Below are 24546 nucleotides of genomic sequence, written 5' to 3'. Positions count from 1 at the left end.
TGCATAATGACAGGGAAATTCTATCAGAAGTAGTTTACTGACATGTCTCACTTAATTTTTCAGTTGTTGTGACAAAACAACTTATAAGAGGAAGAATTTAATTTGGAGCTCATGGTTCCAGAGGGTTCCAGAGGGTTGGAGTCCACGACCATCATGGCAGGGAGCATGGCGGCAGCCAGGCAGGCAGACGTGGGGCTTCTTTTGAGACATGTCTAGTCAGTTCATGAGCCTGTTGATAGATTTGACAATTGGTTTGTTGATGTTCAATTTTTGCAGTCCTTTATATATCCTAGCTATGAAGTCAATGTCTAATACATTGTTGTCACAGTTTTTTTAAACCTTCTATAGACTGTCTCTTCACTCTGGCTGCTGTCTTCTTTTCTGTGCAGGATTTTAATAGCACACAGTCTCAGTGTCTATAATCTATTAATTTTCTGTAGCACTAGAGTCCTTTGTGGAAGGAAAATCCATACTACTACTTTCATAACTTTGAAGTGCTTTCCTCAAACATTTACAGTTTTCCATTAAGGTCTTTGATCTGTTTCAAATTGATGACTGTGTTGAGTGAGATGTGTGGACCTTAGTTCCTGGCTTCTAAATATGGAGACCCAGTGCTCTGAGCACCGTTGATCAGGGGCTTTCTTTTTTCCAGTGTGTTTTTGACAACTTCATCAAAAAATAAGTGGCTTTAAGTGCTTGGTTTTAATATGCATCCTGTATTCTATTCCATTCTTTCACATGTTTGTCTTTGTTTTAATTATTTATTTTTATCTGTGTGGGTGTTTTGCCCACATGTAAGGGCACTACATGTAGTGCCCCCTAGAGGCCAGAAGAGGACATTGGCTTACATGAACCTGGAATTCTAGACATTTGTGAGTTGCCCTGTGGCTGTTGGGATCTGAGCCTGAGTCCATTTTTGTATGCAGTTCAGATTTGTCTTCTCATAAGAATGTCACCATGTTATTGAAACACCTGTGGGCACATCCAGTGCCCCACTTACCAGTCGTGCTATGTCCTAAGAGTCAGTGTCTGTCATAAAAGTATGAAAAGCAAGATGAGCAATAGAATCTAAAAACTCTCTCTGGAAAACACTTGTCAGCATTTTCAAGTAACTGTCTACTAGAGCCACTTGCTAGCACTCTCCAAAGGTTGGCTGGCATTAGTATTTATTGCTTCCCCTCCCCCACTTTAAACTGTGCTGTTTGAGCCCAGATCCAAGTGTATGTAATTAGTGCTCCACCCCATGGCCACCCTGCCTCAGTATTGACAGTTAAATATTGACATAGAACTTCTTTCAACTTTGAAACTCGGGGATCCTCAGGATTGCATTCTTTCAGCACCCCAAAAGGGTGATTCTAAAGTACTGATTTCTATGTCTGACATCACAGTGGCTGTGAAACACATAAAGTGGCAGACCCAGAGTCTCCCTGGGCCAGACTGCTTGCTCATGACCTGTGCGGCGGAGGCCCCTTCCCTCACCTTACTGCCACCTCCTTACTCTTCTCCGTGCCTTTCTGTCACCCAGCAACCCATAGATGCACATAAATGCCACAGCCGTCACACTTGTCTAGCATCCGGGCTGAGCAACAGCAACCAATGAGCCAAACAGCCAGCAAAATGAGATCAGACATCTACACCAAGGAACACCTCAAATAACGTAACTCCAGATGCCTAGAGCCCAGAACAAAAGCACGAACGTGCACTGTCAAGACAACATGCCCCCCCCAGAAGCCAGCAGCACTAATGGAAGAAATTCACCTGGGAAAAGTGATTTAGCTGAAAGGCTCAAGACAAGGACTTCAGAATAGCAATTATTAATATGTTCAAGACCTTAAAGACGATATTAATAAATGCCTCAATGGAGACCATAGAAATGCAAACAAACAGTTGAAGGAAATAATTGTAAAAAAAACACAAAACATGCAAGTTTAATTTAACAAATAGAATCACTAAGAAAACCCAAACTGAAATAAAACTGGAAATGAAAACCTTCCCATGTCAAACAAGAAGTTCAGAGGTAAGACTCACCAACAGATTAAAAGACATAGAAGAGAGAATCTCAGACACTGAAGACAAGATAGAGGAACTGGATATCTCATTTAAAGAAAATGTTTAATGTAAAAACGTCCAGACACAGGCATACAGGAATCTAAGACACTATAAACGACCAAGCCTAGGAATATCGAGGCTCGAGGAGGGAGAAGAAACCAGGGCAATGGTTTCCACTCAATCATAGAAGATGTCCCTAGCCTAAAGAAGGGGTGCCTTTTAGTGTACAAGAAACATACAGAACAGAAAATAAGCAGGACCAGGAAAAGAAAATCACCTATGACACCCAATAATAAAAACATTAAATGCACAGAACAAAGAAAGGGGAAAAAAGAAGCCACGTATAAAGACAGGCCTATTATAGTAGCACCTGACTTCTCAATGGAGCCTTTGAATAACAGAAGGGCCTGGACTGATGTTTTATTAACTCAGAGATGTCAGTCCAGAATACTATACCCAGAAACTCTATCAGTCACAATCAACAGAGAAAGAAAAACATTCCATGATAAAACCACAGTAGTTTCTATCAATCCAGTCCTACAGAAGGCACTAGAAAAATATCAGTCTGAAAGGTTAATAACACTAAAGAAAACACAAGGAATAAATAATCCTAAACCAGTAAATCAAAAGAGGGGGAAATTTCCACAATAAAAAACAAAAATGTAATCAATAAATAATGCTTATTAAGAACTTTCAATATAAATGGTCTCAAGTCCCCACAAGAAGGACACAGACTGACAGATAGCCTTAAGAAGCAGGATCCACCTTCCTGCTGCATCCAAGAAACACACCTCACCAACAAGGACAGACATCACCTCAGAGAAAAGGGATGCAAAAAGGGATTCTAAGCAAATGGACCAAGGCAAGTAGATGTTGCCATTTTAATATCTGACACAATAGACTTCAAAGCAAGACTAATCATAAGGGATGGGGAAAGATGGCTTTAATTCCTGCTTGGTTTTTATTGTGAGAGTTCCCCCACTCCTATAGCCAAAGTCACATGTTGTGATAGTTGGTAACTTCAATATCTCACTCTCACCAATAGACAGGTCATCTAGACAAAAACTGAACAGAGAAATGCTGAAACAAATGACATCATTATAGAACCTAACTGATACTTTTTATTTTTTTGGTTTTTCAAGACAGGGTTTCAGGGTTTCTCTGTGACTTTGGAGGATGTCCTGAACTAGCTCCTGTAGACCAAGCTGGTCTCGAACTCACAGAGATCCCCATGCCTCTGCCTACCGAGTGCTGGGACTAAAGGCATGAGCCACCACCGCCGCCCAGCCCCTAACTGATACTTACAGAACATTTTACCGAAACACAAAAGAATATACCTTTTCTCAGCAGCTCATATAACTTTCTCAAAAATTGACCACATACTGGGACACAAATCAAGTCTCAATAGATAAAATAAAATTGAAATAGCACCCTGATTCCTATCTAACTACCATGGATCAAAGCTTGGTATCAACAACAGAAACAGCATAAAGTATGAAAACTCATGGAACTGAACAACTTAAAAAAAAAACATTTATCTTTGAATTACTCTAGCCAAGCAAATGAAAGACTTGTACAATAGGATAGCTAAAATACTCTAAATAATAAAAGAATTGTTGAAAAATCACCATCTCAGATTTAAAAGTTGTACTGTAGATCTATAGTAACAAAAACAGCATGGTATAATAGCCTAAAAACAGACACACTTATCAATGGAATCAGAACAAAGAACCAGACGTAATAAATCCACACACCTTCAGATACCTGACTTTTGATTAAAAGAAAAAGCCAGAAACATACACTGGAGAAAAGACATCATCTTCAACAAATGGTGCACATCAAAGTGGACAGCTTCTCATAGAAGAAGAATGCAAACAGATCCACATTGATCACCTTTCAAAAGCTCAACTGCAAATGGGTAGAGGACCTCAGTGAAAGGGCAGACACACTGAGCCTGATAGGAGGGAATGTGAGGAATAGACTTGAACTCATTGACACAGAACAGGACACCATGGCACAGACACAAAGACCAATGGTGAGTGGAACTTTGTGAAAATGAAAAGCTTCTTATGCGAAGGACACCATTCAAAGACCAGACAAACTAGTGAAAGAAGTGGTCCATCTCTCTGCAGGCTTCCTTTGCTATCTTCATTTGTAAGGTGACCTTTCTGAAGAGGTTTCAAATCTCTGGGTTCTTTGTGTGTGTGTGTGATGTTACTTTCATTTCATTGTGATAACTGCAGCTAGATGTACAGATTTTTTCAAATCACAGGATTAATTGTCATAATTCATTGACATTTTATAGAGATCACATGAATGTTAGTCAAGGAGACAGATGAAAAATTGCCTTGAGATTCTGAAGTATTTATTTTCTTAATGTTACCATTATTGTTAAATAAGTGTCAAGTGATGTTACAGTATGAAAGGGAGCCAGATGTGCCTGTGTGTGCCTGCAATCCACCACACAGAGCTGATGCAATCAGCCTAGGATACATACATGTGAGACTTCGTGCCTGCCAAGAGTTTTTCCTCACATTTCTCATGTAGAATTAACAAGGTGGTATGTGCTCACTACCTCAATGCTGGCGATTGGTTCCTGGTGCTTCACACGGATGATTAGTACAATTCTGCTACTCAGTAAGAGTCATTTTAATAAAACTGTTATGAGCAATACACACATACACACACACACACACACACACACACACACACACACAGTATAGAAATGCAGGTGGTGGTGCATGCCTTTAATCCCAGCACTCGGGAGGCAGAGGCAGGCGGATCACTGTGAGTTCGAGACCAGCCTGGTCTACCGAGCGAGTTCCAGGACAGCCTCCAAAGCCACAGGGAAACCCTGTCTCGAAAAACCAAAAAATAAAAATAAAAAATAAATAAATAAAAGAAATGCAGGTGTAGAAGCTACAAGAACACTATGGGCTGTGACTAATATCTACAATTCTACAATCTGAAGAATGACACCAGGTTACTTAATGTGTAAAATCCTAATGAGATTCAGAAAGGAAGGTCAAGCCATCAGATTTATTTATTTATGTGTTTTGTGTGCTCATATGTCTGTGCGCCATATGCATGAAGTGCCATGGAGGCCAGAAGAGGGCGTGGGATTCCCTGGAACTGGGTTACAGATGACTGCGAGTCATGATAAGGGTGCTAGGAACTGAACCCCAGTCCTCTGAAGACAAGCCAGTGCTCTTAACCACTGAGTCATCTCTCCAGCCTTCCCTAGTTTGCCAGCAGTAGGACAATCACCTCCAAGGTCTTTTTCTTCTCATAACTAAAGAGAGAAAGGCCTGGCATGTTTGGGGGCTGGTGAGATGGCTCAGGGAGTAAATAAGAGTGCTTGCTACCAAAGACTGACAGTCTGAGGTCAACCCCCAGAATCCGCAGGGCCCATGCCCAGAGAAGGACCTGGCATGTTTTAGATAGTTAATATATCAGTGTTCTCTTTTGGGCTTCTGTTCTTGTTAAGGCTTGCCATACTTCTCGAAGCTGTATCTCAACTTGGAAAGCTTAGGAAGCCATCACATCTGCAGGCTATTCAAACATCATACTAAAATTTTCTTCTTCTAGTATTAATTTGCTTTTGCACACATGGTGTCACTTTTTTTTTTTTTTTTTTTTTTTTTGGTTTTTCGAGACAGGGTTTCTCTGTATTGTTTTGGAGGCTGTACTGGAACTAGCTCTGTAGACCAGGCTGGCCTTGAATTCACAGAGCTCCACCTGCCTCTGCCTCCCAAGTGCTGGGATTAAAGGCATGCGCCACCAACGCCCGGCCTGGTGTCACCATTTTGGAAGTAAACATCTTAGCGCTCCTTCTATTCAATTACTGATTTTCAGAGGCTAAATAAATGTCAGTGAACATCGGAGCTCAATATTTAAGGAATAGTGAAATAAAACTTTTTTATGTGAGAATGTTCTTGTAGTATTTAAAATTACCTAACACATATCAAGTGAGGATTAGTCTAGTAGTATTAAGTAGTTAAGTCTCCTGGGTCATGTTCTCTATTGGGAGGACTAAGGTAAATGAGGGATTTTTACATTTATCTATTTATTTATTGTATGTGTGGGAACATGTACATATCTCAGCACTCTGTGAGGATTGGAGAACAATCTGGGGGAGTTGGTTGTCTCTTTCCACCAGGAAGATTCTGGGAGTTGATCTCAGACTGTCAGTCTTTGGTAGCAAGCAGCTTTATTTACTCTCTAAACCATCTCACTAGTCCTAAACTAGTTTTATTTGTTAATTTTGCTTGTGTGATTTTTGTGTAAGTAAATATATATTACGAAAAGCCAAATGGTACATGTTAAATCTTCTTTTAATATTTTTACTCATGCCTTATGATTTCCAAGGACAAGGATGAGTTAGAGAAACATCCCTTGGCGCAGGGAGCATCCCAGCATCAAGTCAAGCAAACGAACTCTCCACGTTTACAACTCCAAGAGCAAGTTCAGGAGCCAGAGATGAACAAGCCTTCTGATGGAGAAGATACGTCCGGGCATTCAAGATCTGCAAAGGGTCCAGTGCTCAGGGGAGCGTTGATAGAAGGAGACACACCGGAGCGTAAAGACGCTCTACGACTTGCTGTAAACCAGCTAAACCAGAAGGTCGGTGAGATTTGTGAACCTGTCAAAAGTAATGTTCGCCACGAGGAAGAGCCATCACGTGACGACTGTTCAGGAACACCACCCGTCAAGTCGGCCTCCCCTAAACTGGCTGGTGATAAGCTCAATTGTGAGGACGGATATGGAGCTGCCGCCCTGGTGTCTGAGGCACTGCAGACCTTTCCCGGGCAGAAGGAAGGTGGCCTTGGAAACGTCTTTCCATCTCCCTCATCGTCTCAGGTCGTGGAAAACAGTGGCCAGTCAACTACTAAATTTCCCTTAATGAAAACTAAATTAGACTGTGAAAATAACAAGTTTGAAATAAAAGAATCCCTTCATAAATGCAAGGAGAAATCTTCTAAAAATATAGAAAGTAGAAAGGTAAGAGGTAAATGCCCAGAAGTATGTATGGGTGAAAAGCAAGAAGGCTGTGAGTTCAGGAACAAGTTGCAAAAAACTATGAAACCAAAATGCAGGGACTGTCAGTTAGATATCAGACACATGCCGAAGTCCAGTGAATCAAAAGGGCTCTCAGATTCCCAAGAAAGGAGTCACGTGAGCGAATTAAAAAGCTGGGGTGATTCTACCCTTTACGACACTTACAAGAAAAGTAAGAGCACAGGGAAGCCACTCCACAGCAAGCGCGAAGCCCGGGTGCACACGGCAGGAACCGTCAGAGCCAAGCCGCCTGGTGGCAGGACAGTAAGCGCTTTGGCGGATGAAGATTCTCAGGACAGGCTGCCCAACAAAGAGTTCCGCATAGTGGAGGAAGAGATCCTTGCCTGGGAGAAAGTCCACCTTGAAAACGAGGTAGTTGCTCTTTTGCTGGCATGAGTTCCATTCCAATTTTCTGTAAGTGAAAACGGTCCACCAGTAAAAGTCAGGTTACCTATGCATGATTTGCATAGCCAAGGAGATGGTCTATCTCCTAAGCAGTGGAACACACTGCCACATCAGCCGCTTCAACCACCTTTGTGTTACTAATGTGCCATACTTCAAATAGTACTTTCATAATAACCTGTTCAAAAGCATTTTTTGCTTGTTTTTGTTTTCAAAACAGAATTTCTTTATGTATCCCTGACTGTCCTGGAACTCGTCCTGTAGACCAGGCTGGCCTCCAACTCACAGAGATCTGCCTGCCTCTGCCTCCTGAGTGCTGGACTAAAGGTGTGCGCCACCACTGCGTGGCTCAGAAGCAATTTTTATTTCATATTTGACATTTAATTTTTTTAACATTTTAACATTTAACACTGTTTAGTTATAAAACAGTGTAGTCTTAAAGTTGCTGCTTGAGAGCAGATATTTTTCTGAGTATTTCCCTGCTTCCATGTGCAGCTTCCTCTCAGGATAGAGAGAGGTCAGCTTGCACCATAGACCTGTGTGGCTGAGCTTCCTCTCAGGATAGAGAGAGGTCAGATTGCACCATAGACCTGTGTGGCTGAGCTTCCTCTCAGGATAGAGAGAGGTCAGCTTGCACCATAGACCTGTGTGGCTGAGCTTCCTCTCAGGATAGAGAGAGGTCAGCTTGCACCATAGACCTGTGTGGCTGAGCTTCCACTCACAGAGCAGTCAGAAATGCCACGGTCAGAAGTCATGCCCTGTGGTTTAAATTTACTGTATCATAGCTGCAATGACTCGTGGGAAATTCAAAGAACTAATGTCTCTTGGTCAATAATTATTCTCAGCATCTGTACTGAAGTAGATAGTAGACTTAAAGATAAGCCTGTACCTGCTAGGAGATACCTCAGCTGTAGTCAAGTATATAATTGTATAAACAGTCACTTTCTGTGTTGTTCAATTCAGTGTCATAAATTGATACATGCCATGAAGCTTTTTTGCTATCAATCTGTTCTTAGAACTCTTCCCTCATGTTCACAATACCTACTGCCCTTCATTCTACCCCCCTCCCATCTCCCTGCACCCATATCCACCTCCATCCCCAAAAATCTCATCCATGTCTATTCATGTTGTTTTGTGACCCACTGAGTTTTACAAGGGACGTCTGCATGGCCATGCTTCCAGAGCTATCGGTTGATTCCCTGGTGGGCTCGGCTGTGAGTACCTAACTGAAGACCACCATTTCCCTCCTCCCAGTAGTTAGCAGTGAAGGTAGGATGCCCTGAGGCCCTCCCGGTCCGTGACTTACTGTTGACAGGCCAGTGCTGTGTGAAGCAGCTGCAGGTGGCCACAGCTGTTGCAAATTAATGACTGCATTGCTTGTGTGGAGTCTAGGATGGCGGTTCCCAGCCATCACCCTAGCTTTCAGTCTTACATTCTTTCTGACCTTCTTCCACGGTGTTCCCTGAGCCCTGGGTGGGTGCTGTGAGTGCCTTGTTTAAGGCTAAGCACCCAACGGTCACGTATTCTCAGCATCTAGGGAAACCATGAGCCTTTGCGTTAACCATTGCTCATGTGAGGACAGGCTCCTCTGACTAAACTGAGAGTGGCCTTGTCCGTGAGTAGCATAGATATTTAGGATGTGGTCTTCTGTGGATGTTGGAGTATATTAAACCCATGCAGATTAAAACAGTGCATTGCTGTGTGATTTAAATTGCAACTTAGCAATTAGTTTTTGTGTGATTGGTGTTAATGTTCTCTGGCTGTTAGTAATGTGAAACTTTGGGTTTGTCTTTTAATAGTTTCAGTCTCCCCAAGTTGTTTGTAAGACAATGAACTGAACCTCACAGGCATGACTCACTTTTTGAGGTTCAGTGAGGTCAATTTTTTTTTTTTTTTTGGTTTTACAAGACAGGGTTTCTCTGTATTGTTTTGGACTCTGTCCTGGAACTCACTCTATAGACCAGGCTGGCCTCGAACTCACAGAGATCTGCCTGCCTCTGCCTCCCGAGTGCTGGGATTAAAAGCGTGCGGTACCACCGCCCAGCTGAGGTCAAATATTTTTATATAAGGTTTGTAATGTTAAAAATAAAAGATTCGCCAGGCGGTGGTGGTGCATGCCTTTAATCCCAGCACTTGGAAGGCAGAGGCAGGTGGATCTCTGTGAGTTCGAGGCTAGGCTGGACCGACAGCCTCCAAAATAATACAGAGAAACCCTGTCTCGTAAAACAAAAAAAATAAAATAAAATAAAATAAAAGATTCATCTTTGGTAAATTAACACACAGAGCATTAATTAATAATTAATTTAACTCATAATTGTTTTGTCCAAACAACAGTGGTTAATGTAACTTTTCCAGTTCGTATTAGTTAAGTAAATTATTTTTCTTTTTTTAAATTACTTTTTTAAAAAGTTACTGCACAGTAATTTCTGGTATCTAAACATATGTTCAGAAATTTAAATGTAAATATATATTTCTATTTTTCTCATCTGTATCCTGTGGCTCCTGAAGGACAAAGTCCTCTCAAAGACATGCCCCCAAACACAAAACGCATCTGCAGGTCCAGCCAGGCCAACGCCCCCTCAGTCTCAGAAGGAAAGCACACAAATCCACCCTCCGCCTTTGCATCTGGAGAAAATGTCTGAAGACCGCAAAATAAACAAGAAATGTGATGGAGAGTGCGCACCTGTACTCCCAGAGGCTTCTTCAGTGAAAGCCTATGAGAAAGCGACTCTCACTGGAGACCTGGCAGGGAACTATCGGGAGCCAGACAAACGCAGCTGTGAGTTACAGCCCACAGCTGGGCATGTGTTTGAAAACTTCTGCTCTGACGAAGAACCACTTCCGGGTAGCCATAGAGGAAGAACTCAGTTCAAGGTAATCACCTGTAACCTCAGCAAATAATCTGCATGATGTGGGGGTACAGGTGTGTGGGGAGGGCCTGTCTGAAGTCATGTGGACTTTCCCAAACTGAGCGAAGGTACACTGAGCATGCCCTCCGTGTGCGTTTGCTGAGTGATGAAGCCAACACACTCTGCACGCAAACAAGGGCATCCTCCTTGTGGTTCAGAAGACAAGCATGTGAAGTCCCTAGAAGGGTTAGAGCTGAACTGTAAGGAAGAACATGCTTGACACTGTGTGCTAGCAGTAGGCACTGGACATTAGATACTGGACAGAACCCAAGCCTAGTAAGCCAAAGGGCAGTCAGTGGCTTACATACCTCAAAGAAATGAGTCCTGTGGCTGAAATTACACAAAACACAGGGACTGCAGAGACGGCTCAGCAGTTAAGAGCGCTGGTTGCTCTTTTAAAGGATGGGGATTTGATCCCAGGCACCCACATGGCAACTCACAAGCATCTGTAACTCCAGTTCCTAGGGGTCTGATGCCTCCTCTGGCCTGCGTAGGTGCCAGGCGTGTGGTGCGCAGACACATATGCAAGCAATAAGTATACGTAATGCCTCTGCACATAAGAATTGTAGCCACAGGGTTTCTTCAACTAAAGACGCTGATAAGATAATATAAATAATTCAGGGATTGCCCTACTGCTGCAGTGGCAAGTGGATCTCTGTGAGTTCAAGGCCAACTAGGGTTGCAGAGTGAGACCCTGTTTCAAAGATGAAAAAGAAAGATGCTGCAATTCTTGTTTTCAAAAATGGATTACACTGACTATTGCTGATGAAAAGCTTCCATACAGGCTGGCATGGTGGTCCATGCCTTTTATCCCAGCACATAGGAGACAGAGTAGACAATCTCTGTGAGTATGAGGCCAGCCTGGTCTACACATCAAGTTCTAGGAATCCAGGGCTACATAGAGAGGCTGTGTCTCAAAACAAACAAAAAGCTTCCCTAAACAGTGGGATTATCCATGTATGAAACTGTGTCTAGGTAGAGGTACTTTCTACTGTTAAAAGTTAAGGAAAATATTTTCACTAATAAAATCCAATCTTTCTTTCCAGTAGCATATAACCTAGAAAATCAATTTATCCATGTCACAAATAAAATAAACATAGAGGAGTATGGTATTGTTAGCTTTTTTTTTTTTTTTGATTTTTCGAGACAGGGTTTCTCTGTATTGCTTTGGAGCCTGTCCTGGAACTCGCTCTGTAGACCAGGCTGGTCTCAAATTCACAGAAATTCACCTGCCTCTGCCTCCCAAGTGCTGGGATTAAAGGCGTGTGCCACCAACACCTGGCCTGGTATTGTTGGCTTTTGATAGGTATACTTGCATTGGCTTAAGGATAAATTAAGTGGACGGGTGTATAAGTTAAGGAGGCAGGTTTAGCTGTCAGTTGGAACTAAACAATGAATGAGAAGAAATAGAAATATCTCTAAGTTTGACAAACCCAAACCAACACAGTGGTTGAGCTGTGATGTGTGCAAACTGGATATTTTCTGTTCAGCCCATTGGAAGCTGTAATCCCACATTACTGGTAAAACTTTGAGAGCAGGTGTACACTTTCAGTTTTACATGAATCAAAGATCTATCTTGATTAAAGCATCCCATACATTATGTTTCAGAACATATGATTTTTATTATTTTATATTGTGTAAGAACATACATCATCAGCTTAAAAAATGTATTTGATACAGATTAAAACACTGAGGTCTAAGATGCATTGAAATATGAAGATTCATAAAAATCTAGAGATGTATTTAAAAATGTAAATGAAACATTTTCCCTCCTAGGAAAATATTAAAATATTTTGCAAATTCGCAGCATCCTTGAGCAGCTCCCGGGATTGACCTGACTGGGGCAGGGAGGGGAATGAAGAAAAGACAGACATAGGGAGAGCTGGATCAGTGGGCTGGGTCTTAACGGAGAGGATGAAGCCCTAGCTGCTTAGTGTTTGTGATGCACAGCTGACCAAGGAGGCAGGGTTACTGTGTACACCTGAGGCGAGGCTGTTACAGTCAGATAAACAATGAGTCAGGGATAGGGTGCACAGCTGGACCGAGGAGGCAGGTTTAGCTAGCTCAGCAGGAGCAGTCTCCTGCCCTCAGAGGACAGCAGAGAGCATTGGATCCCTTGGGACCAGAGTTACAGACCTTGTGAGCTGCCTTGTGAGTGGATGCTGGGAACAGAACCAAAGACCTCTACAAGAACAGCGAATTTGCTTACCCCCCCCCCCCCCCGTGCCATCTCTCCAGCCCTACAGAAATCTTTTTATCCACTAAAATCACACAGTGAAAATAAGGGACAAGTGAAGAAAACAATAAAAGTTAATTTTTCTGAACAATAACATTTATCCTTGTCTCAAACTTCTTCAAAGGTTGAAGAAATGAGCAAGAAGTGGCCGAGTCTGGAAGTGGAAGTCTCAGAGAAGCCGCGTCTTGTGGGCACTGGCTCTAAAGACAGTGCGCTGCTTGTCGAAAGGACAGGGGGGAAGGACCAAGAAGCTGCTCCCTACTGAGGAGAAAGATGAGCTTGCTAAGTAAGACTGTAGGAAGATTTCAAAGTCAATCATTCTGTCCTAAAATTAATCCTGCTTTGGGCTAGCATGCATGATTAACATGCCTCAAACTCACAGAGATCTGCCTGCTTCTGCCTCTAAGTGCTGGAATTAAAGGCTGTAATCCCTTTTAAAGAAATTTTAAATTTTATTTTGGTGTTTATCACAGGATATTGTAACACAATGACTCCATGCACGTTCATAAAAGTTGAATTTTATAAATAAGTTCATTTTCAGAATTTTAGCCCCTACCACTTTTCCTTCCCAACTCCATATCTCTATATGTGTGCATTCTCTCTCTCTCTCTCTCTCTCTCTCTCTCTCTCTCTCTCTCTCTCTCTCTCTCTTTTCTCTCTCACTCACTCACGCTTCCTGAGTCACTTTAGAGCTGTCTGTATGTGCATCTGTGTAGGACCATACAGGGTTTCTCTGTACTGGGGCCTATCCTGGCACTCGCTCTGTAGACCAGGCTGGCCTTGAACTCACAGAGATCCGCCTGCCTCTGCCCCCCCCCCCCCCGCCCCAGTGCTGAGATTAAAGGTGTGGGCCACCAACGTCCAGGTGAAGAATTTTTTAAGTGTAACTTAATTTCATTGAATGACTAATTTGCCTTTTTTTTCCTAAATTCTGTTAGTTTATCAACTTCTTCAGGCTTTGAGGATAGTGTTGAGCCTAGGGTCTCATGCATGCTAAACAAGCACTCTGTCCCTGTGATACATCCCAGGTTTCTTGTCACCATTTTAACCATCAAACAGTCTGACTCAGCCTCCCGGACTAACCTGGAAATCACACTGTAGTGCGCGCTGAGCTTACAAGCCTATGACACCATGCAGAGTTCAGCCTTTTTTGTTAATTACAAGATTCTGAATTACTGTTTGTAATTATAACCACAAATGGCATGAAAACATGGATTCATTTGCTGTTATGTCACTTCATAATTCATATTGTTTTCACAGTGTGTTGTGGCATGGGGCATTTGTGGTTTATACAATATCATGCAGCCTCCGAAGTTCTGAGGCTCACTTCTGAACCAGTCAGCTGTCTGTGTGCACCCACAGAGTGGCTTGCCCGTCTCTTACCAACACCCTTCCTTTACAGATCACCTCGTGCATTATCCCACAGAGTATGAGGGAAAGAACAGCTGTGACACACAGAGAGGGCTTGGAGCAGCTTGCCCCAGTTGCATGGTAGATAGAGAGCACTAACCCGGTATAAAGAAGGGTGTCTCTGGGTGGGAGACAAGGCTCAGTAAGTAGGTGGGGGACCCAGGTTTGAGTAGCAGCTGAGAACTATTTGTAATTCTAGTCTCAAGGGATCCCAAACCCCTCTCCTGGCCTCTGGGGCCACCAGGCACACGTGTGGAGACATAGATGCAGGCAAAATACTCATGCACTTTCAATAGATATGTGAATAAGTGTTTTAAAGGGGTTTCTCTGAGAAGAGGACTTAAGTAATGCTTTGTGAATAAATTTTAATGTTGGTAATTCTGGTTTTGTCTTTTCATGACAATAAGAATGAAACCGTATGCTAAAAAATCTTTTTTTTTTTCTTTTGGCTTTACTGAAAAACTGATCTAAGTGAAATTCTTCATTACAACATCAATAGTGTTTCAGTTTTGTTTCCATCCCTGGATAAAATACCCAGACAACAGGCAATTCAGGGGAGAATGGGTTGATTTTAGCTCACAATTCCAGGCTGCGGTCCATCCCTGTGGGGTTATCACAGTGAGGGGAGCTGGAGAAAGCTAGTCCCAACACATCCCGAGACAAGAGCAGAGAGAAATGCATGTGTGGTTCCTTGTATTCAGCCCCTCTCTATATGTCTACACTGTAGGATCCACAGCGTGGGGAATGGTGCCACCCACCGTGGGCTGAGTTTTCCCACATTATCTAATGTATAATCTAGACTGTCCATTATGGACATGACCTCAGGTCGACCTGATTTAGAAATCCCCTGCTGAGATCCTCTTCTCCGGTGACTCCTGGTTGTGTCAAGTTGATAATCAGAACTAACATCACAAGTACTATTATTCTTTATTCCTTAAGTTTAAATTCTGTTTATAGTTTAATCTACTTTATAGGAAAGGATTGTACTTTAAATCAAATGCAACTATTATGGGCATGTGAAGTAAATTATAACTAAAGAGATTGTTATATAAAAAGATAGTCTTTGTTTTTTGTATATTTTACATTTGCCTGAAACGATTTTATTTTATTTTTTAAGGCTGACAAAGAGACAAGCTGCAGAAAAGCACAAGGTACCATAAATGCACAATCAGAAACATAGTTTGATTGGCTGTGGGAGGGAAGCAGACCCCGGGCAACCTGGGCTGCAGGCTGAGTGACATCTCACTGGGAGGAGCTACAGCTGTCACAGCTGCCACCCATAACCATGAGCAGTGAGGATGTGAACCTGCAGCCTCCTCCCGGTGGCCATCCCCAGTACTGCCCCCCCCAAGCCTGCACCATGGGTATCTGGTAGGCAACTGGGCCTGTGAGTCCTCACAAGAGCAGTGTCTCTCCTACAGACTCAGTCATGTCAAGGAAGGTTTTGGAAACAACACTAGGTTTTATTATGTGAAAAATAATAGTTTCAACCAGAGGAATGGGACAGTGTTTCTGTGTGCCAAGCTGCCAAAAAGAGTAACCCAGGAAGTCACTCCTCCCTGAAGGAAGTCACTCCTCCCTGAAGGTGATGGAGACTGATGCTGAGCAGGAAGGAGGTAGAGTAGCTACAGAATTCCAGGTCCTGGTGGTTTCAGTTCAAGGCATAACGGATCTTACCCATTCTAGACTGTCCATGGCCCAGGCTTCTCCACACAATTCAGTTGCAAAATTAGCAGTCATCAGTTTGGGGTTCAAGACCCCTTAAATTTGGTGGCCTTAGTAATATATGGGGCCTTGGGTAGTAGATCAGTATTTATCCCTGGCATACAAATGGACTTTGAGAGCCCATTCCACATCAAGGGAATCTCTCTCAGCCTGGACACATGGGGGAGGGCCTAGGCCCTGCCCTGGATGAAATGACAGACTCTGGAGACCCCCCATGAAGGGCCTCACCCTCCCTGAGGAGAGGAGTAGGGATTGGGTAGGGTGTTGTCAAGATTAGTAGGGGGCAGGGGAGGAGGGAAGGGAGAGGGAGCTGGGATTGACATGTAAAACAAGCTTGCTTCTAGTTTAAATTAAAAAAAGAGAAATAAAATAACTGCAAGCAACTGTAAATATTAGTCTTAATTGTAAATAAAAAGTATCAAAGCATTATTTTATTAAGATATATTATCAAAGACAATATGATATTGTATCAGCCGAAATATATTATGGAGGTAAAGTAATAAGACTTTTGTAAAGTAGTAGGTTTTGAAAAAAGAAATTAAGAAATAGGAGACATTAGGGCTGGGTGCGGTGGTACACACCTTTAATCCCAGAGACAGGCAGATATCTGTGAGTTCAAGGTCAGTTTGGTCTCATGGAAAGTTCTAGGCCATAGTAAAAGCTCTCAAAATTAATTAATTATTAATCAACAGGAGATGTTAATTAATCAGAATTTCTTTTGACAAAATCAATTTATCTAGAATTACATTTCTACTTACGTGTTTTATTAAAGTTGGAAACCACAACTTCTGTGCATTTACTACATGCTGTATAAATGTGGGGTATGTTTTGAACTAGTGCTATTTTACAGATGGAAACCCAAGTAAATCAAGTAAATGAAATGGAAGAAGCCAACAGCCAAATTCAGCCTTCTGCAACAGCCTCTGGCAATGGTGAGTTGCCCTGTCCTTGCTTTGAGTCCAAATGAGGTTGAGTGAGCCCTTGAAGGGACGTGAGACAGGGTGCTGTGTAACAGGAGGTCTCTGCTGCATTTTCGTCCTATTTGTTCATCCCTCAGTCCTGAGTCACAGAACGCTGAAGTGTTCGGGTTCTGGGCCCACAAGAGATGCCCTCTGTACCATACTAGACAGAGAACCACTTCAAACTTGTGGCTAAACAACTCTGTGGACTCCTGCTTTGTGCTGTGCCCAATGTGAGAGGCATCCACACTGGGTTCATCTCGCTGTAGTAACCTTAGAACTCTACCTCCTTGACCCTTGATCCATTCTATCCCAGAACTATCTATTTTGAAACTTCAGAACCTGTCTGTCCAGCCCAGCTGTCACTTCTGCCAAGAGCCCACTCTCCCTGGCTGTTCTAGCTTTTTTGTGGGTCTCTTTTCAGCCCGCTATCCCTTAGACATTTGTTACTGTAACAGAACTGTGTGTTTTCAGTAACTTCTTGTGATAGGGGTTGTCCTTCTGTATATATGTTTCTCTTATTGGTTGATGAATAAAACGCTGTTTGGCCAAAAGAAGCAGGAAGATAGGCGGGGTTAGGAGACCAGGAGAATTCTTGGGGGGGGGGGTTGAGTCAGAGAGAGGACTTGGAGAGATGCCATGTAGCCGCCAAAGGAGTAACAGGTTGGGGTATTCTCCAGTAAGCCAAGACTACTTGGAAATACTAAGTATAATAGAAATATATTAATAATTAAGATAGAGCTAGCCAGTAAGAAGAAGCCTAAGCCATCGGCCAATGGTTTAAAAATTAATACAAGTCTTGTGTGCTTATTTGGGGCAAAGCAGCTGTTGGACCAGGCAAGACAAGAAAAACTTCAGCAACATTCTTGACCAAGATAAATTACATGTATGTAAAGTTTGCCATGGGTTAGGAGGTGTCTGAATGTTTAAACACACACTTCACCACCATTGTCAGCGTGGGTAACAATGTATCTTCCTCCACAGCTGTTTCAATTGTCTTGTATCCCAGTTAAGAAGCTACCAATTCATCTGAAAAGTCCTTAAATCCTTCTCTACCTCCATCACCAGTACAAGAGAATTATAGTGTCCAACTCCTCTGTATTTTTGCATAGTAGTATCATGGGCCTTTTTCAGTTCTACCATTCCAGTAAGTGGCTACTGTGTATATCACGACACCTTTAAGCAATATTTTTAGTAATTCTTTGATAATTGCATATGATGTATTTTGGTCATATTACCTGCCCTTCCCCAGCTCCTCCCCACCCCCCCTCCATTTCTCCCCAATTAGTCTTGAGGATGGGACCTGCCCTGGCATCTTTGTGACCTACCAGAAGTCCCATCACTAAAGAAACTGACTCTTTCTCTCCCCACTGCTATCAAATGCCAATAGCGCCTTGAGCTTGTCGTGGGATTTTATGCCCATCTCCCTGTCCAGTGCTGGGATTGTTTTCTGCTCAAGCTTATGCATGTCTTTTGCCGTAACAACCACTGTGGCTTCCTATGTGTAACTGCCCCGTCTGTGTCTTGTTGTTATCCACAACTCTGCCTCTTAGAATTTTCCAAGCCCTCTTCCTCAAGGGTCCCTGAGCCTTGGGCAGGGGTGTGATATGTATGTCCCATTTGGGGCTGACTACTCCCCAGCCTCACTCTCTCTACACATTGACTATTGAGAGTCTGTATTCATCGCCATCTACTGAAAGGAGAAGCTTCTCTGATGAGGGTTGAAGACACTCTGATGTATGTTTATAGCAACAAGTCATTTACATATAGCAGTTAGAGGTCATTTTAGTGTCTAGTCAATTTAGCTGAATAATAATTTTAAATTCTTCCCTAGGGCCTCTGACCCATTTAGCCACAATTTCTTGGCCCCTTTAACTGTGCTAGGAATGGATTCCATCTCATGGCACAGACCTTAGACCCAATCAGAAAGTGGTTGGCTTACCCTGACATTCCCGCCACTGTTTCTCCAGGGGCATATCTTGTCGGGCCAGTCATTGCAGGGTTCACAGCTGGGTGAGACCGCTGAGTGCTTTCCCCCCCCTCCCAGTGCCATGAAAGCTAGCCAGCAGGGCTGAGGCCTGCGGGTGAGTGCCCGCTTCATTTCTCTATGTTCTCTTATGAGTGCAAGGTGTCTTCAGCAATAGGACCTCACTGTCAAGTTCTGGAGGGCAACCAAGAGTATTGGCAGTAGATTGTAATGTCACCCCATTAGCAAACAACAGGGCTTTTATTTGCTGACATGAGGTGTCTAGTTGGGGTTTGTCCCCCCATTCTGTTGTTGTGGTGTTGTTTTACCCTTTTTACTCTTTATTCTTCAGGGGTCCCCACCACCCAGTCCCCAAATAAATCCCACACAGAGGCTTATTCTTTCTTATTGAGCCTGGCCTTAACTTGGCTTGTTTCTAGCCAGTTTTTCTTAAATTATCCCATCTACCTTTTGCCCGTGGGCTTTTATCTTTCTCTATTCCATATACCTTTCTTTACTTCTTTCTGCATAGCTCGCTGTGTAGCCAGATGGCTGCCCTGACGTCCTTCTCTCCTTGTTCTGTCTTGCTCTTTCTTCTTTTCCTCCCAGATTTCTCCTTCTGTTTATTCTCTCTGCCTGCCAGCCCTCCTATCCTTTCTCCTGCCTCGCTATTGACTGTTCATCTCTTTATTAGACCATCAGGTGTTTAAGACAGGCAAAAAAATCACAACTTCACAGGGTTAAGCAAATGCAAAAGAAAAGAATGCAACACATCTTTGCAGCATTAAAACACGTGTTTCACAGCATAAACAAATGTAACACATCTTCAATTAATATTCTACAACACTACTCAGTGTTATTTTTAAAGTCACTATTAAGCTTCTTCCCACATGTTTATTTTCTATTTGTATGGCGTTTGTGTGTGTGTGATTCTGGGCCCTTGTTCATGCGAGGCATTTGCTCTACCGCTGAGCGGAATCTCCCAACTTTCTGGTTACTTTCTTACTTTGAAAGAGTTTTGCTAAGTTTCTCAGCTGGCCTTGAACTCACAGTGTGGCTCCAGTACTAATGGCCTTTGATACTCCTACCTCAACCTCCTGGGTAGCTGGGCTTACAGACCCGTGCTACTGTGTGTTCTGATTTCCTTTGTCTCTTTGATAACCTACACAAATGAAAGTTTGTTTCAACTCACACTTCTGGATCACTGAGGCCAGTCAAGGCAGGAACCTGGAGTCAGGGACAATGGAACAATGTTGTTAACTCACCAACTGACTCTCATAGGGGCACACTCAGGTACCTTTTCTCATACAGCCTGGATTACCTGCCTGGGACAATGTGACCCACAACAGGCTATGCTTCCCTGTGCCAATTAGCAATCAAGGCCATGTCCTACAGAATGCCCACAGGCCAGTCTGAGTGCTTAGCTGAGGTCCCCTCTTCCCTGTTGACTCTAGATTATATGAAGTTGACAGTAGAAACTAACCACACACTAGGCCTGAATTGTATGTCTCCTTTAATAAACTGTCTTTATTTGCCAGGCGTTTGTGGTGTATGCCTTTAATCCCAGTGCTCAGGAGGTAGAGACAGGCAGATCTCTGTGAGTTCGAGGCCAGCCTGGTCTACAGAGCGAGTTCCAGGACAGCTCCCAAAACAATACAGAGAAACCCTGCCTCAAAAAATAAAAAAATAAACTGTCTTTTTTGATACTTTGGCCAATATTTATTAAATTTTAATCATTAAATTCCAATTTGATTTCTCTATCACCAGGGAACACATTTCTGAGATTGTTTTGACTTAATAGTCCTCTAGCTGGGTTTTGGTGGCGCACACCTTTAGTCCCAGAACTCAGGAGGCAGAGGCAGGCGGATCTCTGTGAGTTCGAGGCCAGCCTGGTCTACAAAGTGAGTTCCAAGACAGCCTCCAAAACAATACAGAGAAACCCTGTCTTGAAAAAAACAAAAATAGTCCTCTAAAGGTTTGCTTCTGATCTTAGCCTGTTATTGACGAGATGAGGCTTGCTTATGCTCCACACCGTCCCACTGACTGCTCCATCCCTTACTGGGCAGGTGGGTTTGGAATTTCAGAAGGCATCTGTGAATTTCTTTGAACTCTGCGACCAAATTTTGTGTCTTGTATTTGTCTCTGGATGCACAAACTGGGCAGTATGCGACCTCCTGGTTCTGTCCTCTCCATCCATGCTGGAATGTTGACTGTCTTGGTATTCTCCAGGTCGTATGCAGATAGCCAGGTTCATGAACACAATGCCCTGCATTCCATCGCATTTTTAGATTTTATGTGTATGGGGGTATGCCTGAATGTATGCATGGTCACCATGTGTGTGCAGTGCCAGCAGAGGTCAGAAGAGGGCACCAGATCCCCGGAAACTGGAGTTACAGGTGGCTGTGAGTCACCATGTGGGCACTGAGAATCCAACTCAGGTCTTCTGCAAGATCAGCCACTAGTCTGAACCTCTGAACATCTCTCTAGCCCTTAGGTGGTAGTGGTTGTTATTTGTTGTTGTTGTTGTTGCAGGGTGTAGTTGTAGCTTACTTTGTGTTTAGCCTGACAATGTATTTCACCTGAAGTTTTCAATCATGGTCATGTTACATAATTACTTAGAGTCTATTGACTCTTCAGTAACATTTTACTGGGCACAGGAGTGGCAACCCCTGACAATCCAAAATTTGCAAGCATCTTTTGACTTCTAAAACAGAACGCCTAGGGAACTGTTGTTCAGTGGACACAGATTCTGTGTGGTAAGTGTAGAAAGGACTTGAGAGCTGTGAGAAGTCATTTGGATTGCAATTAGCAATCTATCTGAGAGTCAAAGAGACCTGCTCTGCTAAGAGATGGCTGGCATTCACAGGCGGTTAAGCTGATGCCCTCACACTGGGGTGTCTAACAGGATGAGCAGGAGGCAATTTTTAGGTTGCTGCAGTGGTGTAGTTGTAGGATGTGGCTCTTTTTTTTAACCATAGTTTATATTTGTCTTGACTTTAAGTCATACCACGTCATAGGGACAGAAGTATTCTCATAACTCTGATAAACTGCTTGTTACAGTCTCCTATGTTTTCTTTTATTAACAGATTATAAGATAGACTCTTTTGTATGTATTTTTATACACTCATGATACACATCTTATGTTTTTTCAATATTCCTATGATATGTGGTTCTGTGAATTTTTCAGATTATGTGAAAGCTCAGTACAATTAAAAAAAACACAGTGTATATATGGACTGACACTGATCAAACCTGCCTTGTTCAAGGCAGAATTGTAGTTAAGTTTATTCACCATTGTGTTCTTAATTAAGTTCCTATTGATTTGGATTTGTTCGAGGAAAAATTAAATTTTTAAAAAGGAAGCTTTCATGAGTCTACCTCTCTTTGAATTTCAATATGGGATATGTTTAAGTCACATTAAACAGCTTGGCCCTTCCTTCCTGTTCTTATGACAGCCTCCAGTCCCCCCTGACCCTCAGTGTTGGGCAGGACATTTCTGGAAGACTATTGGGAGAACCACATTATGATATGACCATGAGCCTATGGGGCCCAGGGAATGGAATGTGGTGAGATGGATGAGAATGGCCCCACAGGCTCATATACTGGAATGGTTGCCACCTGTCCCCTGTTGGCAGAACTGTTTGGGAAGGACTACGAGGTGTGGCCTTGCTGAAGGAGGTGTGTCATGGGGGTGGGCTTTGAGGATTAGAAAGACTGGTGCTGTGCTGTTCCCAGTGTGTCCCTTTTGCTTTGCCTCTTGGTTATGTGTCAAGATGTAAGTTCTCAGATACTGCTCCAGTACCATGCCTGTCTGCTTCCTGCTGTGCACAGCCATGATGGTCAATAGACTCTAGCCCTCTGAAAGTAAGCCCCAAATTAAAATTTTATAAGTTGCCTTGGTCCTGGTGTTTTAGCACAGCAATAGAAAAGTAACTAAGAGTGATACATTTAAGATACCTCAAACATCTCAACCCTTCCTACAGACCTGGCCTTGGGTTCTACCCAGTATTAGCAGAACCTTTCTGCTAACCCACTGTACCCTGACTTAAGATTTTATCTAGTGACCTTCTGGGAATGGGCAGTCCTTTCGCATTCTGCAAGGAGTTCCCTGGAAGCTTTCCAGGTCTTTCCATCACCTGCAGATGCCTTCCTGCACAAGTGTTGTGTCATACTGTGCTGGTGAAGGGGTCTCAGCAGATCTGCAGCACGCTCTCTTCCCTCCTGTGTTCTGTCCTCACCATAGTGAGTCCAGAGGGTTCCACATGGGTTCCTTCTCCCTGTTTTCTGCCCTGAACCCTCTCTTTACAGGGAAATACAACACTGAATGACCTTTTTCACCCATTTTATGTCATACTCCATTATCTTAATAATTGCCAAAGAAAATACTTTGACTGTTTTGGTTTTCTTGCTGTTTCATGTTGAAGGGAAGTCAGTACCTGTTACGCCATCTTGGAGAGAAGTAGATTACAATGGAGTCTCCATAAACGAATGGACCAACTGGCTCGAGCTCACCCTCCATGTTGCTTTTTCCTCCTTGGGACATTCTACCTTGAGCCCATTTTAAATCAGTTTTCATCAGTGACCATAGGACTGTCTCTTATGGTGTTTATCTGAATATATAATGCTCATCTATCTGAATATATAACATTCACTTATCTGAATATAAATTACATGTTGTGTCTTTTCTCCCCTAGATTTGAACCTAAGCAAAAGCAAGGTGTATTAGGGTCCTCTAGAGTCACAGAATGTATAGAATGAATATATTTATATAAAGGGTATTTATTAGAATGGCTTACAGGCTGTGGTCCAGCTAGTCCAACAATGGCTGTCTACCAGAAGAAAGTCCAAGGATCCAGTAGGTGTTCAGCCCATGAGGCTGGGTGTCTCAGCTGGTGTTCAGTACGTGCTGGAATCCTGAAGAAGTAGGCTCCGATGCAAATGAAGGATGGACTTGCTAGAAAGCAAGCAGGCAAAGAGAGAGAGCTTCCTTCTCCATGTCCTTCATACAGGCTGCCAGCAGAAGGTGTGGTCCAGATCAGAGGTTGGCCTTCCCACTTTAAATTGTTTGATTAAGGGGGAAAAATACCCTTACAGGTGTGCCTAGTCATTTGGGTTTTAGTTAACCTCAGATGTCGTCAAGAAGACAGCCAAGACTAGCCATCACACAAGGTCTCATTTGTTTTATCTGCAGAATTTAACACTGTCTGATCCTCATTGTTCAGGCTATGAGTGACTGACTGTGAAAACGCAGTTCCTGTGTACAAAATATGCACATGTATAATTTATTCTTGTGCTGTCCTCTCGCATACAGATTCTGATAGCCTGTTAAAACTCTGGCATATGATTCATTCAAATGAAAGACAAGTGGAGCTTAAAAACAGTCACTACGAACTACTAAGAAAACTTGAAAACATGGAAAATATGGCTAGTGAAGTTCAGAGAGAACAGATGGAAATTAAGAAAATAAAATCCTGGTTACAGCATAAAGGAGTGAACTGGGAAGAAGTCTGCACTTTGAGGCATGGTACCCTAGTTGGCTTTTCTAAAATTGTATTTTCATTTTATGTGTATGTGTGTCTCCCTGCCTGTGTGTCTGTGCACCACATGCATGCAGTACCCACAGAGACCAGAAGAGGGCGTCACATTGCCTGATTCTAGGCTTATAGGTGACTGAGGGTCACCAGATGGGTCCTAGTGATCCAACCAAGGTCCCGTGCATGAGCAGCCAGGGCCTTTCACCACTGAGCCATCTCTCCAGCCCCAGGACATCTTAGTTTTGAAGAAACACTTGAACCTTCATATTATATTGTAGATCTGCTGTGGGATTTTCAT

The 24546-nt window shown here is 42.9% G+C and overlaps 1 protein-coding gene across 1 annotated transcript in view; it reads left to right on the top strand.

Moving 5' to 3' along the window:
• Positions 1-24546, top strand: part of LOC101838290 (ankyrin repeat domain-containing protein 30A-like) — a 120181-nt gene that overhangs the window by 69643 nt on the left and 25992 nt on the right. Inside the window, exons 12-17 of the mRNA XM_040746629.1 lie at positions 6418-7479; positions 10018-10383; positions 12779-12918; positions 15182-15215; positions 16640-16721; positions 24026-24233. Coding sequence (XP_040602563.1) covers positions 6418-7479; positions 10018-10383; positions 12779-12918; positions 15182-15215; positions 16640-16721; positions 24026-24233 — 1892 coding nt within the window. The remainder of the gene's footprint in view (positions 1-6417; positions 7480-10017; positions 10384-12778; positions 12919-15181; positions 15216-16639; positions 16722-24025; positions 24234-24546) is intronic.

The sequence above is a fragment of the Mesocricetus auratus genome, unplaced genomic scaffold (assembly GCF_017639785.1).
Source record: "Mesocricetus auratus isolate SY011 unplaced genomic scaffold, BCM_Maur_2.0 Super-Scaffold_100006, whole genome shotgun sequence".
NCBI classification, from domain to species: domain Eukaryota; kingdom Metazoa; phylum Chordata; class Mammalia; order Rodentia; family Cricetidae; genus Mesocricetus; species Mesocricetus auratus.
The sequence above is the reverse complement of the archived record's forward strand: the minus strand, read 5'-3'. Positions and strand labels throughout refer to the sequence as shown.